The 22,970-nt window shown below is 56.0% G+C and overlaps 1 protein-coding gene across 3 annotated transcripts in view; it reads left to right on the top strand.

Annotated features, from left to right (window-relative positions):
- The window catches only part of TGM2 (transglutaminase 2), a 29,969-nt gene extending 15,809 nt beyond the window's left edge, over window positions 1-14,160 (top strand). For 2 of the 3 annotated variants that reach the window (XM_008056520.2, XM_021711586.1), the window contains exons 6-12: window positions 2,593-2,728; window positions 3,312-3,415; window positions 5,717-5,959; window positions 7,342-7,614; window positions 12,193-12,353; window positions 13,229-13,365; window positions 13,873-14,154. In XM_008056520.2, the coding sequence (XP_008054711.1) occupies window positions 2,593-2,728; window positions 3,312-3,415; window positions 5,717-5,959; window positions 7,342-7,614; window positions 12,193-12,353; window positions 13,229-13,365; window positions 13,873-14,023 (1,205 nt within the window). In that variant the 3' untranslated portion in view covers window positions 14,024-14,154. Of the gene's footprint in view, window positions 1-2,592; window positions 2,729-3,311; window positions 3,416-5,716; window positions 5,960-7,341; window positions 7,615-12,192; window positions 12,354-13,228; window positions 13,366-13,872 lie in introns of all 3 variants that reach the window. The other variant, XM_008056519.2, reaches the window with a different exon arrangement.
- Window positions 14,161-22,970: the final 8,810 nt, after the last annotated feature.

The following is a 22,970-nucleotide window of genomic DNA, read 5'->3' as shown; positions in this document are numbered from 1 at the left end:
TGCGGTGGCCGGGAGCGGCCACTGCACTACAGTCTGGGCGACAGAGTGAGACTCCAACTCAAAAAAAAAACAACAAAAAAAAAACCAGGGCTAAGGCCCAAGGAGGGTCCCTGGAGCCCCCCAGGGCATCCTCCACGCTGGCGGCTGGGTCAGAGCAGCTAGGCCTCGGTTTCCAGGGAGGGTGTCCCTGCTCCCCCTGCCCCTTTCAAACCCTTGAGCTGCCTCTCTATGACTCCTGTTTCCTTGTGACCCTGAATTCCCTTTTCTGGTAGAAACTTCCCTATCCTGGACACTTCCCCGAGGGGCCTAAGACGCATCTTTTCAAAGAAGTCCCGGGTTTTCCTGGAGAAATCCCACAACCTGTGGCCTGGGCCCCCAGGCCCACCTGTAGAAGCCATTGTCACCCTGGGCTGTGGCCACCTGAAGGTGTAACCACAGGTCCTGCCCTCGACCGGCCTCTCCAGAGGTCAGGGCTGCGTCCTGGTCCCTGCAGCTCTTCCCAGGCCGTGTGGGGTAGAGCTGGGGGAAACGTGAATACATTGTGTTCTGTCTGAACACTGTGGCTGTGGAGTTCTTGCCGGGAGCCATGTGGTGGATGGATCCGTGGACTCTGGAGCTGGCCTGCCTGGGTTCGAATCCCGAGAATTGATGTCTCCAAGCCTCAGGTGCCTCACTTATAAAATGGACATGGGGTGACTGACCTAGTTCAGAGGGAGCTCTTAATACCAGGGAGGTAGTCTCTGGCTCATGCTGGCTTAGATTTGGGGTTTTCCCAGGGAAGCTGGGATTCAGGGTTCTCAGCCGGATCCCTGGGTATTTCTCGGTGTCCATGAGTCAGCCAGACGGCTGCTGAGGCAAGCGCCAGAACACACTTGCCTATTTCCAGTACCTCCTTAGTGCTCCCTCTGGGCACTGGGAAGACAAGATGCTGCCCACACCTTTGGCTTTTCTCTGACTCATCATGACATCCCGCAAGTGGCTATGATTAGCTTCTCTTGCTGGGGAGGAAATGGAGGCTCAGAGAGGGGAAGTGGCTTGCCCAAGGTCACACAGCTGGGGAGCCACACAGTCGGGCCCTGGGTCAGGCTTGCCTCCTGTAAGAACTAGGCCTCCCGGGCACATCCCCGGGGCAGGAGTGGCTCCTGGCTCCTTGGGCAGCAGGCACACGCCTCCCCGAGCCTCCAGTCCACACTCAGAGGCTGCGCATCTGGAGGAACAAGACCCAGGGTGGGACACCAGCCTTCACTGAGGGCAGGAGTGGGTCAGGAGGTGGAGGCTCACAGCGGCTCCTCCCTCCTCCCAGCCCACGCGTCTCCAGGCCAGAATCCAGGGCCATACAGGAAGCCCTGGCTCTGGCCCTGGCCCACGGCGGGCATGGGCAAAGGTCACGTGCCGGCCCTTCTCCCTCCCAGAGACTCCACTTCAACCAAAACTAAAAGTGAAACAGAAGTCCCACAAGTTATGTTATTACTAGGACTTTTGTTTCTCTTCACCTTTTTGATTTTTATCCTGAGAATTAATTACTTTTACAGTATACATAAAAAGCACATTTTTAAAACAGGGGAGTACAGCTTCCCAGATCTTCCTGTGCCAGGAGCACCCGGCATAACGGCTCGGGCGGCCCTGCGCTGGGCTCTCCTGCCCCCACCCCCTCCGCCTCGAGCTGAGCTCTGTGGATGCCTGTTAAGGCCGTCTCTCTTTAACCCGCTGCTGCGTCAGCCCCTTTCCCAGCAGACAGCGCTCTGGCACAAAAGCAAGCCCTGCCAGCAAGTCTGAGGACCCGTGCCGGGGCCCTGTTTATAGGGCCACGTACGGTTACGTTCCTGTGCGTTGGGAAAGATGCCGAATGCCCAGCTGTGCTGTGAATGCACACAGCGATGGAGCAAGGCCCAGAGAGGAGGAAGGGAGGCCCACCCCAGGTCACACGACTGGAGGCGGCTGGGTCCCGGGCCTCGGTGCCCTCTTGGGCTCTGGGCGTGCTTCTCACTCGAATCACGTCCTGGGACGCTTGGGTCGTCCCTCCTCCCACTTTCCTCTCCCCGTCACCTCCTCCTCCATCCCGTCGGACACAGTGGTCGATGCCAAGCCAGTGCTGGGCTCTGGGGACAAAGTGTTAGCTCCCTCACTGTCCTCGACTACCAATTAAAGACTTTCACCCATCCACGCATTGGAAATGGTGATGAGTCCCCAGTCGTGCTCTGAATGTAAGCGATGGGGCAACCTGGACCCGGCAGGGTAGCCTTCCAGGCGGGGGAACAGCATCTGCCAGTGCCCTGAGGCTGGCGGGGGCATATGTGCATAACGTCAAGGGTCATGGGGAGCCACAGAAGGTTCATCAGAGGAGTGCTGGTGTCAGATTTGCATTTTGGAGCCACCTAGCTGCTGTGATGGGGGGGGCAGTGTGGATATGGGTGACCCATGAGATGGGTGCCATCGTCCAGGCAAGAGGAGCTGGCTCACCCGCTCACCACCTGGACAATAGGCACAGTGCTCCCTGGGATACGGATGAGCATTTGGAGGCCCAAGCGGGGCCCACTTCTCTAGGGCCTCTGCCCACCACAACCCCTCCTTTCACACCCTCACCCCCAACAGTGCTGCGGTGCCTGGGTGTCCCCACGCGCGTGGTGACCAACTACAACTCGGCCCATGACCAGAACAGCAACCTTCTCATCGAGTACTTCCGCAACGAGTTCGGGGAGATCCAGGGTGACAAGAGCGAGATGATCTGGTGAGGCAGGGCCGGGGTCAGTAGGAGGGCTTCCCGGAGGGGTCGGTCGCCTGGGAGTTGGGCCTGAGAGCTGAGCAGAGCTGGGCAGGCTTGGAGAGGGACAGCATGCGCGGCCTGGGGGAGGGTCGGTCGTGTAGACCGGGTGTCAGGGAGGATCGCGCGGCCAAGGTCATCGGGACTGCCCGATTAGGGGCCTGAGCTTGGTTCCCAAGGCTTCAGCGTGGGAGAGGCCATGGTGACAGCCGAGGACCAGGAGGCTGGGGGCAGGCAGGGGGCTGGGCGTGCTACAGGGGGGTGGTGGTGAGGTCTGGAAAAGAAGGGACAGAGGCAGGAAATGAAGAGGGTGCTTCAGCCGGACTCAGGGTGCTGGGGGGGGGGAGGAATCTCTGAGGAGTGGGGAGGAGAGGAGCGGAGAAGGGCTCCGAGGGAAGGAGTGAGCGCCTGCCGAGGCACCCACCGAGAAGCAGAGCAGGGCAGGGCAGGATGTGCTGAGACAGGGCGGCTGTGCCTCTGGGCCACAAAGGGGTCTGCCCACAGGAGGTGGCCACAAATGTCGTCCTGTTCTGCTCGGTTTCTCTACCAGGAACTTCCACTGCTGGGTGGAGTCGTGGATGACCAGGCCAGACCTGCAGTCTGGGTATGAGGGCTGGCAGGCTCTGGACCCCACGCCCCAGGAAAAGAGTGAGGGTGAGTAGACATGGCTGTCACCAGGTAGGGGAAACAGGCTCAGGGAATGAGTGGCTCTTCTGGGACCACTGAGGGGCCCACACAGGGGTGGGGGAACCTCGCTTACACTTTCATCATGCTCTGCTTTTATCATTTGAAAAGCAATTCGCGTGTCTTGTGGAAAATGGAAGCTATGGAGGAGCACAAAGAAAGAAACCAAGTAGCCTCTTTATCCTCCCCTGCCGAAATAAGCACCATGAACATACAACACAGCCTTCCAGGGACTTCATATTGTGGAATATAAAGGCGGGAGGATCCAAAAACCCCAGAATTTATTTATAAAAAAACTGTGTGTTTATTCTTCCATGCTTAAATTTCAGTCACCCTCAAAGTACTCTCCGTTTGATGCAATACACCTGTCGAGACACTTTTCTACGGCCCAAAACAGTTTTCGAACTTGTCGAGCCAGATGCCTTTTAGTGCTTCTGCTGTTTTTTGTTCCACATCAGCAAAACATTTCCCTTTGGAGACGTTTTTCATCCGGGAAGCACACACACAAAAGTCACTTGGGGCAAGCTTGGGTGAAGAAGGAGGGGAGTCACAGGGGTCACGTTGTCTTGGTCAAAAACCGCTGGACACTCAGCGAGGTGTGGGGAGGTGCGTTGTCCTGGTAGAAGAGCCAACCACCTGTTTGCCACCACTCGGGACTTTTCTTCCACAAATCGTGATGCAAACTTCTCAAAGCTTCTGGAGAAAAACTTTGGTTGACTGTTTGATCCAGAGGGACAAATTCAGAGTGCACTACAAGGGGCTGCCTTCCGAAAAGATAATTCTGGCTGTGTTTTTTTTTTTTTGAGGTTCTCCCTCATATATGTGTAATACATGTGTGAGAGAGAGCACGCACACCAAAGCAAAATTTAGTGCCATGTGGAACCCTTTCTTGGAATATTTTTAAATTCATAGAATATAAAGCATAGGGGTATAAAGAACCAATTACGTGAAAATATGGCTATCACAAGTTTTAAAAAGTAACTGTGTGATATAATAATCTATGCTTCTTATTTTTGTTTTGTTTGTTTGTTTTGAGTCAGAGCCTCACTCTGTCGCCCAGGCTGGAGTGCAGCGGCATGCTTACGACCACCGCAGCCTCTACCTGCTGGGTTCAAGTGATCCTTCCACCTCGGCCTTCCAAGTAGCTGGAACTACAGGCACACGGTACCATGTCTGGCTAATTTTTTTAATTGCAGAGATGAGGTCTCACCAAATTGCCCAGGCTGGTCTCGAATCCCTGGGCTCAGGCAATCCTCTCATCTCAGCCTCCCAAAGTGCTGGGATTACAGGCTTGAGCCACCGTGCCCGACCTAATCTATGCTTCTTTATAGAAGATCTAGTGGCAGGGTTAGTAAATGTTCCACCATCTGCAGGGGTAGAGATGGACATAAATGACAATCCCGCTATCTGTGACAACTGTAAGGTGAAACAGACACATCTGTGGTTCTCACAAGGGACAAGCCATGCATGTTCCTATGGCCACAGTTGCCTGCTTTCACAGCCAGAGGAGGTGCTTTCCAAGTACCATGGAAATAAAGACGTCCCATGTTCCCATTCAAACCCAAGGGCTCCGGGTTCTGCTGTAGCACCCCGGGGTCCACAGACCCCCGCTGCGTGTAGCCTTCCATTCTGATCCTCCACATCTTGATCTCATTAGCATTTCTCTGTCCAGTGGTTTTCTGTGATTTGAATTTGAATTGAATGTCACCGGGTTCCATCACACGGATGTGCTAGAATGTACCTGCCCAGCCTTGGCATCTGTGGACATTGGGCAGTTCTGACACACTTGTGCTGCATGTCCAGCACCCTCATCTGTTCGGAGAGCACGGGCCCATGACTGACCCCCACCGCATGCTGCCTGGGCCCGTGTCATCCTCGGGATGCCTGGGGACACGTTTCTGTCTTGCTTGGCATTTACATCCAGAGCTTGCCATCTGCAGCTCATGGGTCCTCACCCGGTAGGCCCAGGTTTGATCACACACGAAACTGCTGTCCCGAGGAGTTCGTGCCAGGCCCAGAGGCACGTGGCTCATGAGAGGCCCAGCTGGGACTTGAACCCCAGAAGTCAGCCTCCTGCATTCCTATTCCGAGCCCTCACCCCTCGGTGCCCTTCTAGAAATGGAGCCCCGAGTCGCAGGCTGCTCGGTCTTGAGGTGTCCTGCTGCGTGTGACTGAGCTGTGGAGGGTCCCGGAGGACCCCTCCCTCATACCAGGCCCCTCATACCAGGCCTTGGAGCTCAGGCCTGTCTCTCCCTCTTCCAACCCCACCAGGGACGTACTGCTGCGGCCCGGTTCCGGTGCGTGCCATCAAGGAGGGCGACCTGAGCACCAAGTACGACGCCCCCTTTGTCTTTGCCGAGGTCAATGCCGACGTGGTGGACTGGATCCGTCAGGACGACGGGTCCGTGACCAAGTCCATCAACCGCTCGCTGATCGTGGGGCTGAAGATCAGCACAAAGAGCGTGGGCCGTGACGAGCGGGAGGATATCACTCATACCTACAAGTACCCGGAGGGTAGGCACGCCCGCGCCTCGGTGCACCTTACAGGGGAAGGGCCCTGTGTGCCAGCCCGCCGGGCCACGCGTGTGTGCGCTTCAGCGGGGGGCCGCACGCAGCAGTGACCTGTGGGTTCCTCTCCGTTTTAAGCTGCTCCTTGACAACAAGTGCAAACGAGGGACATGTGGAAGCGGTTATTCATTTAGGAAGAGAAGCCCAGAGTCCACGAAGGGACTTGGCTTCGTTTCTAAGGCTCACGTTTGTGGCTGGCTTGAAGGGAGGGCTCTCGCACAGGAGAGGCATGGGTCTGGGAACAGTGGGCCACGCGATGTTATTGTGCTGTCTGACAGCATCTATCAGCAGCATGGCCCACAGCTGTAGGTGGGCAAGCCCACGCTTTTGTATCGCAATGTGTTTGTTCCAGGGGACTCGGAAGTCTAGGGAGGCCACCGGGGAGTGTTTCCCTTCAACTCCACAGTGTTGGTTTTGCAATATTGACACACAGCTGGGGCAGTCAGCATGAAGGTGGATAGGAAGGGTTACATTAAAGAGAAGCGGGCCGGGAGAAACGGAAAGACAATGTGAGAATCCAGTCAGACACAGGATAAGGCATCTTTCTGCTGTGAATGTTAACTCAGTAGGGGGGAGGACTTGTTTTAGATTTTTTAATTGGATCTGAACACACCCAGCAGCCAATTCAACACAATAGGTGTTTCCTAAGCATCTACTGTGTACCAACCTCACAGCCCACAGAAAGACTAGGAGAGCATAGTCCTGCCCCCTCTGACCCTGTTAACCTCCAAGATTCACTGAGATCGGGTATGAGACGGCCATGCCCCAGCAGGAAGCAATAAAATGGAAGAAGTTCTTCCAGCCTTTGACGACCTAGAGCTAAGAGTTTGAAAGAAGAAAAGGTAGGCATCCATCAATCCTGGGGGAAATAAAAGGAACATAGGAGAGTGGTAAGTCGGGTATAAAGAAGGGAGCAGGCAGAGAAGGGAGGGAGAGGGTTTCAAGCAGAGGTAAATCCAGGCAAATGCTTGAAGATGAGAAAGTTTGCATTATATTCATGCCTAATATGTGCCGTTATATACACTGTGCACGTCATAAGGACAGGTAAAACTGTCTTAGCCCTTGAGCATCTCAAGAAGGTAAGCGCACACACAGAAAACAATGTGGGTGAGGAGTAGTCAGAGAAGGCTTGCTGGAGGAAGAGTCATGGGGCTGGGTCTCGAGGGATGTGTAGGAGTCGACTTGTGGAAGACACATAAAAAACCATTTTCTCCTCCTGGCGCAGAAGCATAGAGAAGACGTTCCTTCAGGGCTGTTCTGGGAAGCCCGACCCCTTCCACAGGACCCTATTCCCGCTGTGACTCGGGCTCTCGTCCTGATTCCCACAGGGTCCTCCGAGGAGAGGGAGGCCTTCACGAGGGCCAACCACCTGAACAAGCTGACCGAGAAGGAGGAGACGGGAGTGGCCATGCGGATCCGCGTGGGCCAGAGCATGAACATGGGCAGCGACTTTGATGTCTTCGCGCACATCACCAACAACACGGAAGAGGCCCGTGTGTGCCGGCTCCTGCTCTGCGCCCGCACCGTCAGCTACAACGGCGTCCTGGGGCCGGAGTGCGGCACCCAGCAGCTGCCGGACCTGGCCCTGGAGCCCTTCTCCGGTAAGGCCCCTGCTCCCGAGCCGCGGTGACCACCGCCGACAACCGCCGGGTCATGTCCTGAGCGCTCAGCGTGTGCCTTTGCCTCACAGACAAGCACGCATGCGGCATCAGGCCCCGTCGCGGGCACGTCCTCCATAGCCACCCGTGGCTTGCTCACCGCAGCGGCGGGAGGTGGATCTTCTCGTTGCTCCCATTTTCCATATGAGGAGACAGAGGCACAGAGACGCCAAGTCACTGTCCCAAGGTCACACAGTTGGAAGCGCCAGGGCTGGGATTCTCCCCATCCTCCCAGCAGCTGTAGGGATAGTCTGATCTGCATGTGACCCCAACTGCTTTCCCAGGCCACCTGCTGTGCTCTGGGAGCTCATCCTCTGCCTCCAGCCCTGCTCACCCCTTGAAGCCTCTCCCTGCGGCCCCTCTGAGAGCCTCTCTTGTGTCCTGGACACTCCTGGCCTCGGGGAGAAGGGGATCGAGGCCCACAGAACTTTCTGGGAGGATGGGCTACGTCTGCACGGACCCACTGGTGGGTCCAGCTCCCTGCGGCTGCTGAGCGCTTGGCATGTGGCTCGTGCGATGGCAGAACTGAAGCTTTGCCTTAAGTCAGGCAGCGCACGTGGCCAGAGATGCCGTACCAGATGGAGCCACACAGCCAGAGAGCCCCCGCCCCACGGAGGAGTGCTCTCCGGTGTCCCCAGCCCTGGCCTGGCCGGCTGGTCAGGCAGATCCCTCCCTGTGAAATAGTGTCTTTAGAGGACCCGCCCCCGGCCCTGAGCCTTTGTCCTGCTCAGTCTTGTCCCCTCAGTGCCTTCTGGCTTGGCTTGGTCACTGTGCCCGTTATCTTCCCAAAATAAGGCCGAGGCTGAGAGGGTTGTGCACTAGAGGCAGCCCGGAGCCAGGCAGAGCTCTGGGCTCTCACCACCCGGCCTACAAGGCAACCCATTCCGTTTCTCCCATTGTGGAGCCCTGCAAACAGGAGGAGGGCAGAGGGATTGGGGGCCACGGGAGGGGCTGGGGGAGGGACCAGGGGAGGGACGGGGTGGGGGCTGTGGGGCGAGATGCTGGTCGTCCTCTAAGGGGCAGCAGGATCCAGTAGGACATCATCCCGGGGCAGCATCTCTCTGTGCCACCTGGGCAAATGGCCACCCCAACCCCAGCATCTCAGTGTCCCCTTCAGGCACATGGGGGTCGTGATCCAACAGTGCAGAAGTATCCAGGGTAAGCGGCGGGCACTCAGTAGGCACTCGGTCCTGGGAGCCAGCGCCACCCTGCTCAGAGATGGTGGAGAGCCCAGGGTGGGACGCAGGCGAGGCGTGTCTTCAAGGCTCTGCTGCTCTCCCTCCCCCAGCTCCTACTGCCCCTCTGGCCTGGACCCTCAGCACCATGGCTGGCGTATGGGCACAGCCTTCTCGTTCCTGAGAAGGCAGCTCCGTGTCTCAGGTCGGGTGTCTGTAGCCTTGACGGTTGCCTGCTGGTTTTCCACCTCGGGCGCTACGGGCACTCCTGGAGCCACAGCCCCAGGGCAGGCCCATGTCAGGGCGCAGGCAGCCCTCAGCAGGGCCTGGCCCTTGGGGCAGAGCCCACAGGCAGCCCTCAGGCAGGACCCAGCTCTATGCTGCTGAAAGGTGTTTTCTGAGGCCAGGCTGACCTGGCTCTGGATCTTGCCTCTGCACCTTCTGCATGTGCTCTCTGGCCTCTGATGACACTCGTCCACTAAGTGGGTGATGACACGCCTACCTGGCAGCCGGGCAGCCGTAAGGACCGGAGGAGGAGGCATGTGCTCAGGCAACATCTGGCAGTGCACAGTGGTGCCGGGACGAGGTGGAATGCTCACTCCTTGCTGAAAAATGCAAGGAAGTGTGGGAGGCTGAGAGGCTGTGGACCTCATCTAACCACCTGCTGTGGGTCAGCCCTGGTGGTGTGCAGAGGACCAAGCCCCCCTGGCCTCTCAGTCAGGCCGGGACGGGGGTGGAGGTCCAGCCCTATGGGTGTGTGGGGTTGTGTGACACCCAAGTTCGAGTTCCCACAACCTGCCGACTGCTGTAGGATCCTTCTTGGCTGCGGGCTCCGTTTGAATGCACACCCTCCAGCTCCTCCTCTGCTCAGAACCGCTCTGGGGAGAAAGCATCCCTCCTGGAATGTGTGGCGTGAGGTGAATCCTGACTGGCCACACATGCCCAGATCACTTCCTCCCAGGCCTCTGCAGCCAGCCTCGGTCTCCCAGATACATCTGCACTGGCTGCCTTGTCCTGCAGTGACTCCCGTCATCCTGGGGACTCTCCCAGCAGAGGGGAGGTCAGAGGGTGGTGCATCACCCTTTGGCTAGAAGGTGGGGCACCCAGCTCCACCTGAGAAGGGTTCTGTCCCACCCTAACCCCCATGCTGAGGCTTAGTCTTGTGATTCCTGGCTGATAAGATCTGGGGATTTCCATGTGCTAGCAGACAGGAAGCCAGGCCCAGGACAGCTAAACAGAATCCAGCTGCTCCCCACCTCTGCCTCCTTGTTCTGCTGCTTTTCTCTCTTCCCCTTCCTGCCTCACCCCTCCTGGGGGTCACCGGAATGGACCCAATGTGGCCTCGGTGACCATGCCCAGGGCACCTACTAGAAAAGGGCAAATTGTCTAAGGAATGACTGAGACTGACTGGCCGCACACATTTCCTCCTCCTGGCCAGCATCTGGCCCAAGGCCGAGGCCGTGGCCACTGGCCTGTGAACAGCGGCTTTCAAAGGTCTGGCCCTGCCCTGGCCTCCACCTCCTGGAAGAGTCAACAGTTGGGGTCACATCCTCCGGGTTCCTGGAGGACAGTGTTTTCCTTCTCTCCCCTGGAGCCGGTCAGAGTTTCCACTCTGCACCACCAGGTCCCGACCTAGTAATTTTCACTCCCTTTTGTCCTTTTTGGCACAGAAATGTGGTTTTCTTCCCCAGATCACATCATCTGATCAGAGGCAGGGGCAGATCCGCCTATAAACGAAAGGATAAGGCTGGCATTTTCCAAGGAGGGGGACGTGGACACCAGAGGGCACGGTCAGGGCTTGACCTTGAATCCCAGGGGGAGAGCGAGTGTCTCCGCGGGTCCCAGCCCGCCCTCAGTGATCCCATAGGAGAGTCTCTGTGGTGCTGGTGACCTCTGCACCTTTACCCTTGCTAGGCTTCCTGTTAACAGTAAATCCAGGTTTCACACAGGGAACTCCGCAGATCACTGTGTCTAGAATGGAAAAAGCGTGACTCTGTATGGAATTGTGCTGATTTCCTTCTGTTTGTGGTAAATGAAAGCAATTTGCTGTAAGTAATAAGAGTTTCCCTAAGCAAAAAAAAAAAAAAGTTTAAAGACATAATGTAAGTAGACTAAAAGAAAAATAATGAGCATGTAATGAAGCTCTTCTCAGATATGTGAAAAGCCGGTGATGGCTGGAGTTTAGAAGTGCTGGTCTTGTGAGGGGACAGAGGGAACGGGTGGGAAGGGATCAAGCTGCTCTGTTGTGGTGACCCTGACTCCAGCCTGAGGGTCGGATGCTGGCGAGGGGGGGTGGCCGGCGCCAGGGGGCCCAGGGAGCATCTTCTGTCAGACAGGGGAGGCCCAAGGAGCACCAGGGACTTGCCCAAGGGTCTCATGAGGGAGGGGACTACAGGGCCCCACCAGCCCCGGGGGTCTCAGTCCTGTTCTCTTGTTACTGCTGCTTCCCCTGCCTCCTGCAAACAAATCCCTGGTACGCTTGGGCCTCAGTGTTCTTGTCAGAAACATGGGGCTGAAAACCATACTTCATGACCTGTAGTGGGACGCTTTGGCCCTGCCGGCTGCTGGCGTTTTTCTTGTCCCCTCGCCACCCTGTGGCTTATACTCTGCGATGACCTCCGGCCTTAGCTTTACCCAGCATAGTGCCAGATGTCCTGGGGACCGAGGGGGCCCAGAGAGAAGGCATCTTCTCAGGCCGACGCAACCCAGTGACCAAGCAGGGCCAGAGGCCAGGTCTCCGAACGAGCACTGGCTGGCAGAGCTGCTTCTCCATCTGTGCAATGGGTATAGTCCTACTGACCTCCGGGAGGGAACGAGACTACCTCCGTGAGAGGCACTCTTCGGGGAATGTGGGCCGGACTCCTGCTGATGGACTCGGGTCTGGATGGACAGTTCAGATGCCTGGTTGGCACGTACCAGCCTCATGAGGTGATGCTATTCAGTTTTCTCATCTGTCAGTTGGGCCGTAATCCAAGTAAGCCCTTGAGGACTGGTGGGAGTGAAGCAGGAGACTGTGTGAGCCTCCGGGGACGTGATGCCGAGCATGCCAGGATCTTCCACATACCTGTTCGGCCCACCCACCCACCGCCCAGAGGCAAACACGGAGGCCCCGGAGGGGGAGTGGCTTGCCCAAGGCCACAGTTAGAAGAGACGGAGGAGGAGACAACCCAGCCAGAGAGGGCTCCCGCACCTCCCCCGCAGGCTGTTTTGCCGGCTCTCTGGCTCCTCCCCGGGGCCCTGGCTGTGTGCCCTCAAGCACGTTCCTTCCCTTCTCTGTGCCTGTGGAGCCGCTGGGGAGGGGAGCCGCAGTCTGGCCTCACGAGCGCCCTCCCCTCGCCCTCTGCAGAGAACAGCATTCCTCTACGCATCCTCTACGAGAAGTACTGCGACTGCCTCACGGAGTCCAACCTCATCAAGGTGCGGGGCCTCCTCGTGGAGCCGGCGGCCAACAGCTACCTGCTGGCGGAGAGGGACCTCTACCTGGAGAACCCAGAAATCAAGATCCGGGTAAGGGGCAGGCTGGGTGGGGGTGGAGCAGGGTCCCAGGCAGCCCCCCACCACACACCTGTCCCGACCCCTCAGGACCTTTGGTGCCACATCCAAGACAAGCATGAAGCTGGAAGAATGTGGTAGTCTGGGAGTGAATCTGGCGTCTTAGAATCATGGAAGTGTTAGACTACTAAGGCTGGACCCCCGGGCACTCAGCGCCACCTGGTACAAGGCACAGACTGGGGTGTCCCAGCCTGGGTCTGTGCCCTGTGACCCTGGGCATGTCACCTCACCCTTCTGTGCCTCTGTTGATTCTGCAATAGGGAGTCAATACTAGCACCTGGGAGTGCTGTCAGGATGAAAGGCATATCCACAGGAAACACACAGAGCCACACTCAGCACAGGATGAGGGCTCCATGAAAGCCAACTGTACTCGTCACCGTCATCACCACCATTATCAGCGTGATTTGCATGGGAGTGCCACAGCCAAGGGCCCCGATGCGGCCGTCACACAGGGTGGGAGTCGGCAGGGGAGGGGCAGTGCTGTGTGCCCTCCGTGAGGAGTTTGCCGTGCTCGCTTGGCTTATCCTCAAGACCCTGAGCCCGTGCCCACAGAGGCCAGGATCAGCCAGGCTCCCCAGCCTGTCACCTGTCCTCTCCAGACCCAGAACAGGAGGCCCCTGGGTCCTGGGGGCCCTCGCTGCGGCTCCCCAGAGAAGATCCAGGCAGGTAGCACTGTCTATGTTTTCCATTGAAGAAACCAAGGCACAGAGGCCGGGAGTGACAGAGCTGGGCGCAGCTTTGTCCAGCAGACCTTGGGCCCAACTGCAGCAGATGCAGAAATGGCCCCCCTGGCCCCTGCGGTCCCTGACCCCTCCCGTGCCCTCCTCCAGGTCCTGGGCGAGCCCAAGCAGAACCGCCGGCTGGTGGCTGAGGTGTCCCTGCGAAACCCGCTCACCGTGCCCCTGTTGGGCTGCACCTTCACGGTGGAGGGGGCAGGCCTGACGGAGGAGCAGCAGGCCGTGGAGATGTACGTATTGCCTCCCGGGCCGGGGGAAGGAGGAGGGAGGAGTCAGAGGCAGGGCCACCCTCGGGTGCCAACCTCCCCGAACCCACTCCTGTGGGTCTCCCCTCATCCAGCCCTGCGTCCCCTCCCAGACACCCTCAGCTGAGTTCCCACCCCAGCCCAGGCACACACGTTTGCCGACCTGAGCAGTGGCACCTTCACCCACCCCCTCCAGACACTCGGCTCCTCCCGGAGGCACATGCATGTGGGGGGTACCCTCCTAGACACACGCCTGCGTGCGTGCATACACACGAGCACACGCTTATTTTTGACTTACTGCCGTATAATGCACATGCATGACGAGCATGAGTCACACAGGAATCACATGTGGCCACGGAGCGTGCCCCTCTTGGGCCAAGCGCACGGCCTGTTCCCCACACGCAGGCACGCATGGACACACACCCTCGGCACTCAAGGAGGGCAGCTGGTCCAGGCCCGGGCCCCGCCTCACCCTCTGCCCCCTCGCCGCAGCCCTGACCCCGTGGAGGCCGGGGAGGAGGCCAAGGTGAGGGTGGACCTGCTGCCGCTCCACGTGGGCCGTCACAAGCTGGTGGTGGACTTCGAGAGCGACAAGCTGAAGGCCGTGAAGGGCTACCGGAATGTCATCATCGGCCCCCCCTAGAGGACCTGCACCCGCCCCACCACAGCCTGCCCAAGCCCCCAGCTTGCCCCAATATTTGTCCCCAGTTAGTGAGAAAAATGTGCCCCTTCTTGGGCCCCGGACCCCAGGGCAGGGGTGGGCGGCCTGTGGGGCCCACGTTGGCCCCAGAGCCTAGTTCTGCACCCACCGCCTCAGCTGTGAGGAGTGCTCTGTGCCCACAGTGGGAGCCCTGACCCTGGCTGACTGGGGCTGGGGTGGGAGAGGAGGAGCCCATCCCGCCCTCTCCGGCCCAGATTCCGTTCAGAAAGCCGCCAACCACCTGCCATATTGTTTGGCCTACACCACAGCACACTTCTACAGCGTGCCCACGCCGGGTCAAGGAATCCAGCTTCCCAGACGGTCCTGAGCCTCCTCCCCGAGGGCACCAGCCCCAGGGGGTCCTGGGGGGAGCCAGACCAGGTGGGGATGGGCACGGGCCGGCACTCTCCTCCACATCCCAGCAGCCCTGGCTCAACAGCCCCCACCCACATCTTACCACTGGGAGGCACCAACCGTGTGACAGGCGCCTCATGTAGTTGCTGAGGCTCACAGGGCCACCAACCCCATAATCTCCACGGGAAGCTGAGGCGGGAGACTGAGGCCTGGAGAGGGTAGGCGGCCCCTTTCACACCAACCACAGCCTGGTGGTTATTTGCAACGCTGGGGAATGCCAAGGCCCGGGAACAGCACCCAAGCCTCTGATTCTGTGTCCGGTGCTCCATGTATGACCCCAGCCTGACCTGAGGATGTCAGCAAAGCCATGCTTCTATTTGGCCCAGCTTTGTGAATAACCACAGGGTCCGCTCACTGCTCCACAGAGCCTTGGGACACAGGCCCGGAATGCAGAAAGCCATGACTGTGACCACCGTCCTGCCCCTGCCCTGTCTTGGTCCCCACTTGCGCCTGCCAGGTACCTCCCTCCAGAACCCAGTTCTGGGGGAGAAGAGTGCTGGATACCCCTGCCCTACCCATGAGGCTGCCCACCACACGCCCACATGCCACAAGAGCCCCGGCTGCCATGCTGGTCACTAACCGCCATGGCCGGTGCCTAAGCCACCCCTTCTCTGCAGGGCTGGGGCCCCCAAGCAGTCCCTGCCCTGAGTTGGCTTGGGGGCAGTGAGTCGTCATCTCTGGTGTTCTCTCCTGTTCTTTTTATGGGCTGGAAGGTAGGGGAATTCTCTCTTCGGGTGCGGTCTCAGCCTCCAGGTCCTCCAAATCCCAGAGAGGGACTTGGGGAACATCACGCTGCTGCATTTAGAACTTTCTGCTTTGCACAGGGAAGAGTCATGAGATGAGCCGACACGTATGTTTTCTATATAAATACGGCGCTGTTTTTGTAAGGTTTTAGAAAAGCTTTTGGGTTCTGAGCAGGCAGTAGATGCGCTTCTGAGCCACAAGGAGCAAGCACTGAAGTAAAGTTTATTTTTCACATTCAAACAGGGCTTGGTCGGGTCCTTTCTGAGCTTCAGAGGGAGGTGGGTGGGTGTACTCACTCACACCTGGACCCCCACCTCCTGCCGAAGAGCCTTTCCTGAGCTTCAGCCTCCAGGCTTAAACCTGGCTGGCATTTAAAGTTCTACACACTCTGGCTCCATCGCCAGCCCCTTTCACCAGCAATCGGTGTTTGGGCCACAGGAGCCTCCTGTATCCCCTGAACAACCTGTCTACCTCTGCTTTTGTATGTGTGGCTCACTGAGCAATGGTGCACCTTTCTACTTCCTTATCGTTGTGCAAACTCCTACTCATCCTGTGATGCTATAAAGTCACCTCTTCCGTGAAGCTTTTCCTGATTTCTTCTCAGGGAAGAATTCCACTCACTGGAAGAGTCTTGGATTATGGACCAGCTTGAACATCTGTTTTACTTCCACGTTAACATTATCTACCCCTGTCCCTTGCTACGTGAAGCCCTCAAGGGCAGGGAGCAAGTATCTCTTCAATAGACCAATAGATGCTGAATTAGTAAATCAATGTGTTTCCACTCAGCTCGTACAAGACCAGTGCTATCTGTCAGAATCACAACATGAGTCACAAACACAGGCCCACCGATAACAATTTAAAATTTTCTAGTATCCACATTAAAAAGAGTAACAAGGATCAGGTGAAATTAGTTTAGTAATGTGTTTTATGTAATCCAATGTATCCAAAACATTATTTCAACTCGAAATCAATATAAAGCTTATCAGTGAGATGTTTTACATTCTCATTTTCATATGACGTCTTTGACAAGTGATGTGTTTTTGACGCTGACAGCCCATCTCAGTTCGACTGGCTGCATGTCGCGTGCGCGGTCGCCAGGGCAGCTGGTCCTGGAGGCTCTGGTCTTCCTGCACGTCTGTGAGTGCGGGGAGGCAGTGCTTCGTCTCTTCCCCACCACGAGGCACTGAGGAATTCCTGCTGAATGAACAGATGAGGGACAGTCCCCACCCTCAGGGACCTCATGCGGGAAGACATGACGTGCACATAAAAAAATCAAAACAGAGACACAATGTCACATTTTCTGGGTGCTGGATCCTTCTGTTCCTTGAATTCTGCCCCCTGGCGCTGGCTGGGGCAGCTGGAGCACCGTATCAATAAGTCATTGGCTGGGCAACAGAAACCGCAAAGCTATTTCAGGCAGAGAGGGAGTTCAGAAGGGAAACTGATTCCAGAGGTGCTGTGGAGTGGAAGGAGCAGGCAGGATGAGGGGCGTGGCCTGGAAATCTGGATGAGCAGCACCGTCACCAGCGCCACCAGCAGCCCAGAGCCAACCAGCGCCTGTGACCGTCAGTGTGGCCCAAGCCATGGGAGGCTGGCATCTCCCGTCCTCCTGCCTGCTCCCCACTGGCAGATCTTCACTAGAAACTAGCTGGCAGGGGCTTCTAGCCCCCTGAAAAACAGAGATGGTAGGCGAGGATGGGGATGCAGCAGCTGGTACCTACTGCCACTCCGTCTGCTAAGAAGATCCTCTCTACCTAAGGGACTCTTACTCAGCCCGCAAAACCCTGCTCCAAAGCAGCCTCCTCTGTGAAGCCTTCCCAGACTGCAGCCAACTGCTTTGTCCTCTGGATCTCCTCAGCATGTCATGGAAAGTCCTTTGCAGCACTTGGCAGCCTGGGTTCTGCAGTCCACATGCCTGCTCCGTGTTCTGGAGCAACCTGGGTGCAGGGGCAGGGGCAGGGGCAGGGCCCGCTCCCAGCAAGGGGGTCCGAGCAGACTCAAGACTCAAGCTCTGGCCCCCAGGCCTGATACCTGTCCCCCAAAAGGCAGGGGCAGGGCTGGGCCAGCCAAGTCTGCTGAGGCTGGGCAGGTGCAGGGGCCTCTCAGACCAGCCCCTAGGCCTGCCCCACTGCTGGGGCCCCTAGCCAGAAGCTCGGGAAGGGGAAGGATACCAACCCCACAAGTCACACAGGCCCATTTTACAGACAGAGAAAATGAACCTGAGGTCCCGCTCCCCAAACCCGACGCGACGGCTGAGTCCAGGGCCCTGTAGTCCAGTGCTGGGTCCCGCTCCGTGGCAGCTCCAGGCTGCCAGGTCCCCATCCAAGCTCAGCTCCTAGCCTGGGGTGAGGGACCTGGGCTCTGAATCAAAGCTGGCTCTGCCACAGTTCATGTGGCTTCAGGCAGGTTCTCACCCTCTCTGAGCCTCTACTTCCTTATCTGTTGAATGGGGATGGCATGATATCTACCGCAATTTCAGTGTAACAGCTACATAAGGTACTTAGCTGCTGCTGGCACATTCACATCATAATGGCCAACATTTACCGCAGGTTGGAAATTTTTGCATGCACTGAGGTATTTACTCTCCCCATTTTATAAGAGTAAAAAACTCAGGCATAGAGAGGTTAAGCAAGCCGCCCAAAGTCACATCGCTGGTGAGTTGCAGCACTGAGCCTGGAACCCACGCCTCCTGCCCTCCCCAGGGCAGGGCCTGGCTCAGAGAGGCCTGGTCTCTCTCTGCACTCCCTGTCTGCCATACTCCAGGGCACTAGGGGCAGGGGCTTCCCATGAGCCTGGACAACCCTCTTGGCAAGGGTTCTGATTGGGTCCATCCTCCGCCCCTAAAGCCTTTCTCCTCTCCAGCTGCCCTTGTTTACCTAGGATGCCTGCCAGCTCACCCCTCGGTGCAAGCCAAGTCCAGCATAACAGAAAGTTGATGGAGTCCAGGAAGGAGGGGCACAGGGCAGAGGCCAGGCTGGGGCCTCCAAGCAGCACGTTTACCTTGGGGCCGGGGCTAGGGCAGAACGTACACTCCTCGGCCTCCCCACGTCCCTCCCAGACAGGCCTGGGCAGAGGCACAGGGACACACACCTGTGAGTCCGTGAAGCCCTGTGTTCCATTTCAAGAGGGCAAGCCCAGGGGAGCCATTACAAGCACAAGTGACGGTGCTCCAGCTGAGAGAGACCGTGGATCTCCAACACACAGCTGCAGGCCGCACAGGCCCATGCAGAGTGGGAGACAGACACAAAGGACTGAGTAGGATCCCACCCCCAGGAAGTTCATTAGCAGCTGGGACCAGGCCCCCAGGAGGCAGAGACCAGCAGGCAGCATGAGGGGCTTCAAGGGTGGGACAGTTTTGATTTTCTAATCCAGGTACTGAGTGAACAAGAACCTACAGTCTGTGGAAATGCACCAACTGTATACATGCAATAAAGCTCTTTCTGTGTGTGTGATATGCTCCAATAAAAGCTAGAAAAATTCAGTCCTCAAATGTCCTAAGTCCAAAGGACTTGGAATCAGCTTTTTTGAGTCCCACTCTGCTCCAGGTGCCATACTGGGCCCCCACAGGGAGCACAGGGGTTTTCAGGGCAGGCTTGAGGGCAGGTGCTTCGGGCAACTGGGCTCCTGAGAGCTCTCTGTTTCTTTTCCTGGGAGATGGGGTAACCTGTGGGTGTTCTGGGAGTCTTAAGCAAGATGCTTCACATATAAAAAAATCAGCCTGTAAGGCTGGGGTTTTGTTTGTTTCACTTGCTATAAACAGTGTGTGACACATCATAGGCCACCAGTGAACATGGTGAATGAATGAAGGAATGAATGAATGAATGCTAAGCTGTGTTTTTATGCTCTCAGCTAGTCCTCAGAACAGGCGACGGGGATCATCATCTCTTTTCCTAGATGGGCAAACTAAGGCTCAGCGATATAAAACAGCTCTCTCAAAGTTACCCAGCAGGTCGATGGCAGGCAGAGGTGGGAATCCAATCTACTCTTCCATGGCTCACAGAAGGGCCTGAGAAGTGGAGGGAGGGCTTGTTCCCCAGGCCCCGGGCACTGGAAGGAGCAAGCACCCCGCTATGCCCCTGACAGCACCCCAAGGTCTGAGAAGGTCAGAGTTGCAAGGCAGGGCCCATGAATACAGAGTTTCTGTGTGACCCAACAATTCTGACTCCAGCTGTATACCCAAGAGATGTGAGAACTTATGACCATGCCAAAAATTATATGTGAATGTTCATGGCAACATTATGCACAGTAGCCAAAAAGTGAAAACAACCCAAATGATAATCAGCTAATCAATGGATAATATAAATGCATTATATCTATACGGTGGACTATTATTAAGCAACAGAAAGGAACAAAGCACTGACACACACTATGCCATGACAGCACACTAAGTAAAAGAAGCCAGAGCCAAAAGGCCATGTTGTATGATTCCTTTTCTATGCAATGTCCAGAACAGGTAAGTCTACAGAGACAGCATGGAGACTGAGGTTGCCTAGGGCTGGCAGAGTGAAGCAAGGAGGACTGACAAGGTACAGGGTTTCTTGCAGGGGTGATGAAAATGTTCTGAAATGGACAGGGGGATGGATACACAGCTCTACAAAAAGACTTTGAACTGTGCACCTTAAAAGTGTGAGCTGCCGCAGGGCATGGTGGCTCACGCCTGTGATCCTAGCACTTTGGGAGGCAGAGTCGAGAGGACTGCCTGAGTCCAGGGGTTTGAGACCGGCCTGGGCAACTTGGCAAGACCTCGTCTCTGCAATAAATCAGAAAATTAGCCAGGTGTGGTGGCGTGTGCTGTTCCAGCTACTTGGAAGGCTGAGGCAGAAGGATCACCTGAGCCCAGCAGGTTGAGGCTGCAGTGGCTGTGAAAGTGCCATTGCACTCCAGCCTGGGCAACAGAGTGAGACCTCGACTCAAAAAAAAAAAGGTGTGAATTGCAAGGCATGTGAACTATAGCTCAACAAAGCTGCTAAAAACAATGGATAATGAGCAGGGGAAAGAAAGAAGTCTAAGCCATGAGCCACAGAATCCCTGACTGGATTCTGATTATCTGGCCCTTAGTTGCCTCGGCTGTCATGTGGGAGAAGTGAGGGTGGGAACTGAGGAGGTTTGCAGCACCATTGATTTGGGCATGGGGCCACACTTCACAACAGTTGTCCAATATTACATCTGCTCCTTGCCCACCTGGTGAAGTTGGGGGATCTTCTGGGGGGGGCTGGTAAACTCCTAATTGTTCACTGAGAACCTCTGGGCATACCGACCCTGAGACGCAAGCCTCAACATCCTTTAAAATGGCAGGAGAGATGCTTCTCCGAACAGTGCTCTCCGTCACTTCCTGGGGTCAAGAGGGAAACCAGAGGCTCGAGTGGAAACTCTCGTTCTCACCATGGCTTTGCCAGTTCCCAATTGAGGGGAGATGGGAATGTTCCAGTCCCATCTCCCCTCAGCTCCTTCCAAAGTTGTCCTGGAGAAGATGGACAGACAGAGATAGTAAGGAGAAATACCAACCAGGCCAGCAGAAACAGGGATCTGCCTTTACTCAGTAAGTTAACTCCATTTACAGATGGGGAAACCGAGGCACAGGTGGGGGCCAAGGGCATACCCACTGTTCCAGAGTCCTCTTTCCACCTGTCTTGAGCGAACCTAAGTACCTCCTATGTGGTCAGCCTGCAGTGGTCACTGGAAGGGCTGAGAGAGGCCCTGACACACCCGGGGGAGGCAGCCCCACCCAGGAATCCCCGGCAGGTGTCCCATCTCCCACCTGTCCCTTGTGACGTGGAGGAAGCCAGTCACCTCCTTCAGGCCTCTGCCACACGGACTCTCCCAGTTGCTGTCCTGTTACTCAATCCAGGATGCGATTTCGAGAGGGAACAGACCCCATAAGCCATAAAGGGCTGTGCATGGGGAAGCCAGCAGGGATTCTGACCGCAGATCAGAGGTCAGAGGAAGGCGAGAGCAGGGTGGTGGCCAAGGCTCATTTATCTAACCGGTTCCTGTTATAGGGCAAGCAGGGAGGAGTTGGCTGCTGACCTCAGGCGAGAGGGGTGGGGTGGCCTGGACACAGGAGGCGGCTCTTTCAAGACCAGCTCGTGCAAGAGCAAGGTGGACCCTCCAGTCACACCGTGAAGCAGTGCCAGCATCACAGGTCACGTGGCTGTTATCAGAAATGCTTGGGACCAGAAGGGCTTTGGATTGGGGTTTGTTTGGGTGTTTTGATTTTGAAATATTTGCATTATGCTTCCTGGTTCAGCATCCCTGATCTGAAAATCTAGAGTTCAAATGCTCCAACGAGCTTTTCCTAAGTGTCATGTCAGCACTCAAAATGCTTCATTTGGCGGCATTTCAGGTTTGGGGATTTTAGATTAGGGATACTCAACCCACACCATTTTCATGCTACAGATGAGGGAACTGAGGCCCAGAGGCGTTTGGGGAAAGGCCCAAGGTCACTCAGCTAGAAGATGGTGGGGCTGGGATGCCAGCCAGGCAGACGGGGTCCACAGTAACTGCTCCTAACCTTCTACTCTGTTGTTACCCATCACTGACATGAACTTGTGAGATGAGAGCATCTCAGAAAAGGAGGCCCGGAAAGCCCTCTCTGGAAGCTACTATAGAAGCTGAGAGCCTAAGAAGACAGAGTCAGCCCAGGAAAGGGTGAGTGGGACTGGGAAGATGAGCAGGGGCCAGAGGGGAGGGCCAGGAGAGGTGACTTCCTAGGAAGCTGATGACATTTCAGCTCCAGAGAGACTTGCTTGCACAGGGCCCTGGGAGTGACAGGAAGTTGTGGAATGTTCCAGGCAGGAGAGGAGCCAGGTGGTTATCAGGAAACATTTGAATGCAAGCATTTCTGGGAAATAACCTCAAAAACTCTCAGAAGGGTGCACTTGAAAGTCTCAGGCAATTTATTGTGATTTCTCTTCCCATCCTTAATAAATATTTATTTTTCTGCCCAATTTTATATTCATAATTTTCTTTTATGTTCTTTTTCTTAACAGTGGTCCCTCAAAATTAAAATTAAGTGATAGCACAGCTTCCTCACCAGAATGACTAAAATGAAAAAAATATATATATATACTATGTGTATATTTATATATCTTTCTTTTTTTTTGCCCCTAATATGGGCCAGGTGCTGACTTAGGTCCCGAAGACTGGCCTGTCTTTACAGAGCATTCAAGCAGGTCACAAATGTGGAGTGGGATGTGCCAGGAAGGAAATACTAGGGTTAAGAATAAGGGGGCAGTATGTGTGTGTGCATGCCTGTGTGCGTGTGTGTTTGTGTGTGTGTGTAATATATTAACTATAACATACTGTACACACGCACACATAAAGTATCAGTGATGACATGGATCAGAAATATTCCTGCATGGCTGGGAGGGGAGCATAATCACTGCAACACTTTGGAAAGCGACTCGTAGTACCTGCATCTTCTAAAGCTGAGTGTTCGCCCATCTGTATTTGGCCACCGTTCCCCTCATGTATACATAACCAACAGAAATGAGACCATATGACCTCCAAAGACACATGCAAGAATGTTCATAGCAGCTTTTTCAAAATATCCCAGAGCTGCAAACCACGTGAAAGTCCAGCACTTGTTGGAGAGATGTGTAAGTTGTGGTGTAATCATTCCAAGGATACTACAGGAACAGGAAAGAACCAAGTAAATTCCATGCAATGACTCAGTTGAATCTCACAAACACGGTAAGTAAAAGATGCCAGACACTAGGGGTACACACGGGAT

Source organism: Carlito syrichta, unplaced genomic scaffold (assembly GCF_000164805.1).
Source record: "Carlito syrichta isolate Samal-C Ts95f unplaced genomic scaffold, Tarsius_syrichta-2.0.1 Scaffold302386, whole genome shotgun sequence".
NCBI classification, from domain to species: Eukaryota; Metazoa; Chordata; class Mammalia; order Primates; family Tarsiidae; genus Carlito; species Carlito syrichta.
This window is presented reverse-complemented; position numbering and strand designations above follow the sequence as displayed.